This window comes from Sparus aurata, chromosome 21 (assembly GCF_900880675.1).
Source record: "Sparus aurata chromosome 21, fSpaAur1.1, whole genome shotgun sequence".
NCBI lineage: Eukaryota > Metazoa > Chordata > Actinopteri > Spariformes > Sparidae > Sparus > Sparus aurata.
In genome coordinates, this window is record NC_044207.1 from 27824643 (window position 1) to 27834706 (window position 10064).

The following is a 10064-nucleotide window of genomic DNA, read 5'->3' on the forward strand; positions in this document are numbered from 1 at the left end:
CCTTCAACGTTTGGATTTTTCTTGCCTTCAGATCAGCTGATGCATCCGCTGGTTGAATCTTAAACTGGTTAGATAAACACGTGTCTAAAATGGATCATGTAAGTCAGCTGATATGTTGATATTATGGAGATATCGTTTACATGAATACAGCAGCACGTGGTATCCTTTTCTCTGTACAATCCTTATCTGCAATAGAATTAAAAGTGCAATTGTTCCTTATGATATTGTGCATATAACGCTTTAATACATTGTTTGCACAAAAAAGATTTTAGAAGAGGGATGCAGTCTGGCTTATCGGCCTCATTTATAAGTTATAATTTCACCAATATCGATAATATACATTTCCTGATTTTGGGCTAATATTTATCGTGCATCACCAGTATAAGCGTTTAAATATTATTCCATTTTTTCTTATTGTCAATAAATCTGACTTAAATCTTTACATATGTGTTAAAAACATTGACCCGACTACGACTACTTTATACACATTTTGTATTTCTGTGTGTTCATGATAATAAAGGAATATATCACCCAGTGGCATAATAATGTGACATGACATATATCAGGCGTTATTTACCTACACATTTGTTGATAATACCTCCATCACTGTCTCTGTGGTTTATCTGTTACCAGTCAGTACCACGTGTTGTCCTGTAGAGGGCAGCATGTCGCCAATCAGCCCACCGGAAGACAGTCACGTCACGTGACGTGTAACAGGAAGTAAATAAACCGCCTTCCCGCGCAGTCAAATCTGTTCAACAAGGCGTCCGCAGGCACAGTTAATAAAACGAAAATGGACGAGCTTTATCTGGATAACATCGACGAATATGTCAACGACCACAACAAGATAGTAAGTGCACCATTTATTCGTGATATGCCTTCTTTTCTCGACGTTGTCCTGGCTGAGATATTGCTAACTTACTAACGCTAGCGCAGGTGGAATTAGCCGTTGAACTGCGTTCAAAAAACGACCTGTTTTACTCTTCGATACATAAATATATTGAACTGGAAGAAAACTAAATATACCTCACAACTATGTACGAGTTGATTGGAGCTTTTGGTTAGTTCGGCTCATTATAACGTAGAAAATAGCTCCTCAATCAAACAATAATAGCCTAATTTACTGGTGGAAACCGTTGAACCATGAACAGTTGTTCATGAAATAGACGAATACCGTTGGTTTTATGACATGTTGATGTTGTTGTGTTAAAGGTTGTAATTTTGTTGACTAAACTACATGACGTGTTACATATAGTATTTATTTTTAGCGAGTGTAGCTGTAGAAACCAAACGGCTAACGTTGCTAAGAATGACATGTTAGCTGACTGTGATGTGGACCGGAACTTAGTTTAAAGGGTAGCTCCGCTGATTTTACTCCCTAAAGTTGGTCTACAGGTCTACTGCTGTGTATGTAAACAACAACAACAACATAAAGAAGTGGTAGAAAGCTGTTTGTGGCTACAGAAGAAAGCTGCATGTAATCGGGTAAAATGCCTGTCACTCTGTGGCTAAGGTGCATTGTGGGTAATGTAGGCGCCAGGTTTAGAAACAGAAGAAGAGAAGAAATGTTTTGTATCTGCTTTAAACTGTCCATAATGACTCTGATAATGTTTGCGAGACCAGTGGACTGCTTTTCAAAATCTGGTGCCTACATTACCCATAATGCAATGACATCACTGGTGGCAATTTATCAGATAACATGCAGCTTCCTCTGCAGTCACAAAAGTACTTTTTGTAGCAATCTCCAAGATATGAAAACAAACCTTTTTTTTAAATTGGTGGCGTTGCCCTTTAACAAGAGCCTGGCAAATTGATGGCAGTTAAACACCAATTAGCTGCCTCATTCATGTGGCAATCAGAACCTGAATGTAAACGTACACATTGTATGTTTTCTTGTTTCACAGGTGACCTATAAATGGCTGAGTCTCACTCTGGGAGTCCATGTCAACATAGCCAAACAGTGAGTGTTACCCTTTCTCTTCATTCACATATCCATCTGTTTGTTTATTTATCTAGGACAAGGCGCATTAACAACATATCGTATAATAATGTTAATGTGCCACATCAAACGAGAATGTGACCACCCTTACCTTAAATATAACAAAAAAGTCGTTCCTCGTCAGATGGAGCTGCTCAGTTGTCATAAAGAGTTGATATCAGCTATGTTTAAAAATATAGTCATCAACATGTTTGTCTGGTTTTCAGGATGCTCTTCCATTATTTGGATCACAAGAGGAAGGAAAGTTCGGCTCAGCTTCATGCCACCTACCTCGTGTCGGGGAAGTTTGTGGACAACGGTCAAACGGTGAGACACAACACATTATTAGCAAAACTTGCCAAATAGTTGACCACTAATCGCCAAATTGTTGCCTGTTTCTATACACAGGGACTCTGATTTTATTTTGTGTTGCTGATGTTGTGTTCCCTTTCAGAGTCACAAGGTGTCAGTTGTCAAAGAAGACCAGTTGGAAGGTGTGTAAACGTTCCCAGATCACCAGTGTTTACTGTGTATTTGTGTATCACTGTTGGCTGGTTGGAGCTTTTAGTCACCAGAATGCAAACTAAAACTCACACATTTTCATTAATTCAATTCATTGCCATTGTTAAACTCTTCGCTCATGTGTTCTTCGTCGTTATTTTGTTTCTGTTTGATTATTTGTTGCAAAAAAGGGACAATAGCATCTAACCTCGAGTGTTATCTTTTTTGCAGACGTCAAATCCAAGATGAGCCTGATTGTCAGTGTCCACGTCTACAGCATCCAGAAGGCTTTACTGAAAGACAGCGGTCCCCTCTACGCTGTTGACTACGATGCCGTGAAAGACAATCTGAAGAACTGTAGCACGTAAGTTGTTTTTGTGTACTAATCCGGGTCTTTACACAGCTGCAGAAAAGCCTTTTATTGAGGTTCTTGCTGTGGATTTACTTTGAAAAATCCACCTCCTCATCCATTTTATCGCCTTCATGGTTGTGGAGCGACTGGGTAATTAAAGGTGTAACTGGTAAATCTGTCAGAATTCGTGATTTGTTCCCTCTTCCCTGTTTACAGATACAGTGCGATCCGCTGTGCCGACGCCGTCCCCATGTCTTCTGCAGAGCTGCAGCAAGGGAGAGAAATCAATCACACTCCTCCACCAGAGCCAGAACACAAGAAATCTGGCATGAATGGAGAAACCAACGGGACTTCAAAATCATCTTCCAAGCCGCAGAAAGGCATCATGGGAATGTTTGCAAACAAGACTGCTCCTAAAAGCACGAACAGTGACAAAGACATTAAGCCGGAGCAGAAGGAGGAAGCGCCTGTGGTACGGCTGCGTATTCTCTGGTTTGATTTACATAGAATTAAACAAGTGATTGCTGTAGATTTCACGGCCGGGTTTGTCGTTGTAGGTCGATGCCACCAAAAGTAAAGCTGCTGCAAAAGCCAACCCGATGATGAACTTCTTCGGCAGTCAAGCGGCAAGTGAGTGATACCGAGGATTCGTTGTCTTTTCTTTCTTTTTGTGCATTTTCTAAATTAAAGGATAAATGGAAAAAATTATAAGATTAATAAAAATCCAAGCTAGTTGCAGCCCTAATCCAAAATAACGTGACTGTGTCTGCCAAGGAGCTGCGCCCAGCATCCCCAGTCAGCTGATATATGTTACCTGTAGTCTGCTGATTCATTCACTCGACAGATTTTGCAACTGAAAACTTTCACGCTTCTTTAGAGAAACCAGAAAAAACTGTGAAGGAGGAGGAAGCAGAGCCGCAACGTCAGACTTCGCAGCCTCAAGAAAAGCAAGAAACTGCTGCAGTGGAGCCGACAAAAGACACTAAGAAAGACTCCAGGAGGTTTGTGTTTTTACAATTTTACATGAATATGCAGACAAGAAGTGGGAAATCATATATATATATCTATATTCCGTCTATTATACGACGTCTTGGAAATGTAAGAAGCTGTAAGAGCTTTTGTAGTCAACATAAAGCGTCTTAAACATTTGCTATGCATATGTTTTAAATGCAATTCTGTCTGGTTGAAGCAAAACCAAGCGATTAGTGGATTCTGACAGCGAGGAGGAGAAAATGGAGAAGAAAAGGAGGCGGAGGATTAAGAAGCCAGTACCGGACAGCAGTGATGAAGATGGTGAGGTGTTAACTTCCTTTGTTCTTTTTAAGAGTGCAACAATTGTTTTACAACTTCTGTATGAGTTTCCTGCTACTGTTCAGAGAAAGATAACAACGTTTTGCGTTTGTATTGTTGAGCCAGGATATTTAAGATCTTGTAAAGGAAAATTATGAAAAGAGAGTTTTACATTTAAAGAAAGATTATAGAAACTCACATTTGTTCACCTCTTCAGTCATTCCAGATTCTCCACAGCAGATGGAAACAAGAGAACCGTCACCGCCTCCTAAGAAGGAGGTCAAGTCTGTTTCACATTCACATGTAAGTGATCAAACCTGACGATTAGATACTAAAATGTTTTAAAAGCTCAGCGTTGGAAAGAGAAATCCCTTTTTTTATTTGTGAGTTTTTGATGAAACATCCAATTCATTGAACATTTGTGTCTTTTGTGTGTTTTTATTTCACAGCAGGCAAGTTCTGATATGAAGATAAGAAAAAGGAGACGAGTCCTGAAAGCTCGCACCTTTGTGGACGAAGAAGGATGCATCGGTATGTAAAGCATACAGATGATTGATAACGCATCACATTTACTCCCTGATTATGCTAAAATCCATGTTGAAAGCACTAGTTAGCTATTAGCAGCCAGCGAGCAGCAAAGTCCAGCGGTGTGATTGTGATAAAATTGTTTTTTAAGACGGCAGAGAAAAGAAGTGAGTCTCAAGACCTGTTGATGACATGCTAACAACTCTATTTTCATTATCAATTCATTTTGACAATCATTTTCCTATTTATTTGGTCCGTTAAACAAGGAAAATTGTGGAAATTGCGCATTTCACATCTTAAACTTTCTCGATTTGTTCAGGAAACGTGCACACTTTTGGCATTTTTGCATAATTAATTAACTATTTCGATAAAAGATCATTTTTACTGTATCAAAAAGGTCCATCTCAATGTGTTTATACACATTAAATATTTACACAATCATGCTCTCAGTCACTCTGGTTCCTCCTTTTTTCCCCAACAGTCACAGAGAAAGCCTATGAGAGTGAATCCTACTCTGAAACAGAAGACGATTTTCAGGCCACCAAACAAGCCCCGAAAGATCCGTTCCCGGCAAAACCAGCTGCAAGTAAGAAACAGGAGGAGAAGAAAAGCCAGAAGAAAACATCGGCCAGTGCAAATAAAGGCGGTAAACAAGCTTCCATCATGGGCTTCTTCCAGAAAAAATGATGGAGAGCAGCGTCTGACACTTTCATTGGCACTGAGGAACAACGAGCACCGCTGCAGACTTTCTGTAACGATCTTTCTGTCAAACTGACGGCTGAAACGCATGACGTGGACTACTGAGGAATGCAAATGACTTCCAACGAGCACTTCAACCCCACAGACGTGCACCTTTCAGGATGACAAACATTTTTCTCTTCAACTTGTGTGTGAATACATGTTCTGACCTACACATTAAACAAACATTAAAACTGAAAGTACAAGTGTTTTTCTTTCTTCTTCTTAGATTACACATGCAGCAGGCTGAGAGGATTTCAGTCGGCTGCACAGAATCTAGTTGGATGTTAAAAAAATATGATGCTCTAGCAGATAATTGGCATCTTTACTGTTAATTTATTGTCTTCTGGAGTTAGAGATGCACATCTGTCTACTTTTTGTTTTGATTTTTTCATTAAACACCAGCAACCATATGGGATCACCCGTATTTCTGTATTGGTGCTGCTGCAGTAACCATATTTCCTTTGCTGGGGAACAATCAAGGTTTGTGTAACCTTAAAAACCCTATGTATTAAATGGCAGATGAGAAGTTGTGTGAATTTTTGTACTCCACAAAACCATTTCTGCAGCTTCACAGCACAACAGTGTTGCAGCACTCTCCTAAACAGCTGAAGTAGACGGAGACTTCAATGTCTTAAATTGATTTGAAACATCATTTACACCCCTGACACGCAGATGAGCTCCTGCATCCACTGCAGACTGGGTGGGGGCTAAAACTTTTAGCTTAGCGGTGAAGATTTCTGATTGAAAGCGTCATTTCAAGTCAATTTGGGAGGTCGGCGCTTCCAGAGACTTCCATTACAGTGGACGAGCTGTATGGAGCCATTTAATTAATGTTTTTTCTCATTGTTTTTTATGTTTTTCAACAAGTCCCCATCTACCTCTGTTGTTAGGGAGAATGCTACGATGCCATTTTTGCTGTTTGAAATGTTTTGTGGATTATGAAACTTCCCCTGACTTATAATAACTGAATGTGAATTTTTCTGAAATTTCATTTTTGTGTGAACTTATCCTTTAAGATAGCCTCATGTCTAGCCGAAGTAGGGAAAACACCAAATCTCTACCTGCTGGGTGAATTCTCTTCTCTTCTTGAGCTCCAGCCATAATCTCTCTGAGAGCTTTTCTTAAAGTGACTTTTAAAGACTTTATATTTTACATATTAAATGACTGAGTGTTGTTTTTTTTATAAACGGCACAAAGCACCGTTGAATTAAAATGGTAATTGCCTCATTTTTCAAGCACTGAGCATTACAGGAGATGTAGATTAATGTTGTTATTCCCCAAACACATCCACGCTCCCAGTCTACCGTATTAACAATGAAAGTAAATCTTACATGTTGGAAGACTTTAATAACAAAGACACAGCTGTCAACTAATAGGATTATTGGAAGCTGAGCCCTGTACAGTGATGGGTGGGGCGGAGGGGGTCTCAGATAAATGTTGTAACTCAGTATTATAAATGAACACCTCTGCCTGCTTTGTCCTTATATATCAAAGTAGCAGACTGTGTAAAGAAATCCAGCTCGTATTACTGAATTACCCTTCAATTCCCTCAGACGACGAACAGTAAACAATGAGGTCTTTGGGGACTTGTTGCTCGATGGCGACCAGACTTCCCTGTTCGCTCACACAGAAGGCACCACGCCCTTTCACTCCCTCTGTGAGCACACAAGTGGGCCAGTAGAACTGGTATTGGGATTAGCTAAGCACTCCGACATGAAAAAGGATATCCTTCAGTGTTTCAGGGAGCGGCCAGCCTCTAGTGGTTTTGCCGTGGCTTTTTTCTTTTTTTTTTTTTTTGCTCCATTATAGCATCTGTCGGGTGAGGTCAGACATGATGCATTTTTATTTAAGAGGAGGTCTCACAGCTGCAGCTCCCTCAGCGTACAGTTGCGCCGACAGCTGAGCCGCAGGCTACAGTAATAACCGCTTTAACAATAGCAGCAGTGTTCATAATATTTTCCTTGAAGCAGCTCACATAACACACGTCCTGCACACCGTGTGACATCATTCTCTGCCTCACTTTTCCCCAGTTTCTTTTTTTTTTTAAAGCTTTTTTTAGATTCAGTTAAAGATTCAAATCTGAGACGCAGTTTTTATGGCTGGAAAATTCGAGTCATCTCCTGTTTCATTTCACACACACATTCCCATGTATAATCCAATGGACCATGCTTATTTTATACTCTTATTAAATACTCTGGGATCTTAAAGGCGACATGCTCTTTTTCGAGTTCATAATTTTATTTTGGGTCGACTACTAGATCTGGTTTACACGCTTTAACCACATTATTTTCCTCATACTGTCCAGGGCTCCAGCATTGTAATCCACGCTCTAATTTAGCGCCTGTCTCTTTAAGGCCCCCCTCCTGAATACCCAGTTGTCTCTGATTGGTCAGCTAACACACGCCTGAGCCTGCAGCACTAACAATAACAGAGCAGCTGTGCTTGATGAATTCTTGACTGCCAAAGTAGCCATTCAGTGGTAAATTATGAAAAGGTGTGACACAGTGACGTCGTGTCGTGTCATGAAGTCACAGAATTAAAGGCGGGACTACTGACCAGGCATTCAGGAGCAGTGTTTTCTGTGGGAGAGAGGAGCTTCTGTTGGTGCGGACTTTGACCTTTTTTTAAACTTTTAAGACCTTTTACAAGCACAAGAACATATAAAACACTGAAGGAGATGAAAAAAGTGAAAAAGAATAACAGGTCTCCTTTGAATAGATATAAGATTCAGGCGTTTTAATAATAAACTATATATAACAGAGCTTGTCCACACATTTTGCCCATGTATTGATCGATCAGATGGGTCTATTGGGATGAATTATACAGGTCAAAACGAATGATTACAAGCACATTTTATCTTAAACAGAGCAACTCCCTTCTTTTATTCCATTTTATTCTCAGACTTGTCAGTAAATACACTGAAATGCTGACTTGACTTTTTACTCTTCTGGTCTGTCGGCTCATAAAATCAGATTCACTGTTAAAGTTTAACTCGTACATCTGGTGGCCAGGTGACTTCAAATCTGTGACGACTCTACTGTTCAACACATATATTCACAGGTTTTGGTAGCCTATATGATAGGAATACATCATAAAATGTCCCACAATTTAATTATAAAGCACATAAATATCTTTTTAAAAAACGGCAGTTGCTAAAAAGTGTCTAAATGCGACTACAAAGGTTGTCGGGGACATTAAACGTCATCATGCTGAACACGCAGACTCGTCTACTCACTTCTCACTATTCTAATGCAACGACAAGGTAGTCTGTTTATAGCCTAACGTTAGATCTTTACTTCTAGCAATTTAATTTCCCCTTTGAAAATTACAAAAGTGGTGTTTCTCACTTAAACACTGTAGAGCTGCTCTTGTATATTAGCAGCTCGCAGAACTGATGAACTACCGTTTCTACCATTTCTGTGTTTTATGTTGTTGTTGATGAAGTGTGTTAAGAGAGACGATGTAGTTCACTGAGTGGATTAACAAAAACTCAATGTTAGTCACATTATTTATGACAAACTGCGACTTTATTGAATTGGAAAATTGTCTTTTAATATGCGTAATTGGCTCTCTCCATTCACTGCCAAATAAAGTTTATTCCAAATTAGGTCCCATGGGCTCTCAGGATAAACATGAACAATATTTCCTTTCAAAGGTGCTATTTGTAAGAAAAAATTATTTTTCAGTTTCATTTCAAGCTCATTAAAAACTGGCGCTTTGGGATTGTAGGGCGGGTCGTCTCCCACCCAGAAGCGTCAGTTTTGGACGAGTTGGGAAACCCAGAGCGTTATTATTTAACGAGTTGGGATCGAGGCCTAGTCCACACGTACACAGGCATTTTTAATAATGCATTTTTTTCCTACAACGGTATGAAAACACAAACGCAGGTGGTGAAATAACCTCTGCTGTTAGGCCACGTTGGCCAATCAGAAGTCTGCCAAACAAAGGAGACAAGCAAATAAACATCATAAACATGATGTCTAAACATAAAAACTGGAAATGGCGCTTCTGAATGTGTTCACCGTGGCAGTGACCTGAAAAAACAGGGGACAATTTAGTGAAAAAATGAAAATAGATAAGTAAGAGGATACAATTACATGGTGCCTGCTCGACACAGAATTCAGACTCCGCAGTCCTCACCATACAGGAAGTCAATCCGGGGTGAGAATAGTGCAATAGAGTGGAATAGAGAATAAAAAGAGGGGTAAGATAGATAGATAGATGGATAGATAACTTCATTAATCCCAGAGGGGAAATTCGGTCATCATAGCAGCAGGTACATTCAGTACAAATACAATAAAATATAAGGGCAAATATAGAGGCAATAAGAACAACAACAAAACCATAGAATAAAACATCCCTAACAATAGAATACATATACAATAAAATGTTTTGGGAGTTATATGATAAAATACAAATAAAAATATTGAGGTAAATAAAATTAAATGTTGAGGTAAGTGGAACGGCTGTTTACGCGTGTACAGAAGGCCAAAATGCATTGAAAAAGCTTAGCTTTAAGAAATACTCATGTACATGTAAAAAAAAATATCTACTTTTCTCACAAACAGCACCTTTAAATAAATGTAGGGGGGGTAGAAGTTACCAGAAAAGTAGTCCTGACATTACCCTGAAGTACTTGAGTACATTTTTAATTTCTCCCACTCAGAGAAGAAATCA

The 10064-nt window shown here is 39.4% G+C and overlaps 1 protein-coding gene across 1 annotated transcript; it reads left to right on the forward strand.

Annotated features, from left to right (window-relative positions):
• Positions 1-694: 694 nt before the first annotated feature.
• Positions 695-5584, forward strand: pold3 (polymerase (DNA-directed), delta 3, accessory subunit). Its single transcript, XM_030401707.1, has 12 exons — positions 695-850; positions 1905-1960; positions 2206-2305; positions 2433-2472; positions 2711-2843; positions 3048-3303; positions 3389-3461; positions 3709-3832; positions 4021-4124; positions 4339-4424; positions 4571-4652; positions 5128-5584. The coding sequence occupies exons 1-12, from the start codon at positions 794-796 to the stop codon at positions 5331-5333; spliced, it is 1317 nt and encodes a 438-aa protein (XP_030257567.1). The 5' UTR covers positions 695-793; the 3' UTR covers positions 5334-5584.
• The last annotated feature ends 4480 nt before the right edge of the window (positions 5585-10064 follow it).

What these genes read in the sequence shown, in the direction of transcription:
- pold3 (XM_030401707.1), top strand. Translation starts at nt 794, where the DNA reads ATGGACGAGCTTTATCTGGATAACATCGACGAATATGTCAACGACCAC. An exon ending in AATCTGAAGAACTGTAGCAC is followed by an intron (nt 2,844 to 3,047) that starts GTAAGTTGTTTT and finishes CCCTGTTTACAG; the next exon opens with ATACAGTGCGATCCGCTGTG. An exon ending in ACTAAGAAAGACTCCAGGAG is followed by an intron (nt 3,833 to 4,020) that starts GTTTGTGTTTTT and finishes GTCTGGTTGAAG; the next exon opens with CAAAACCAAGCGATTAGTGG.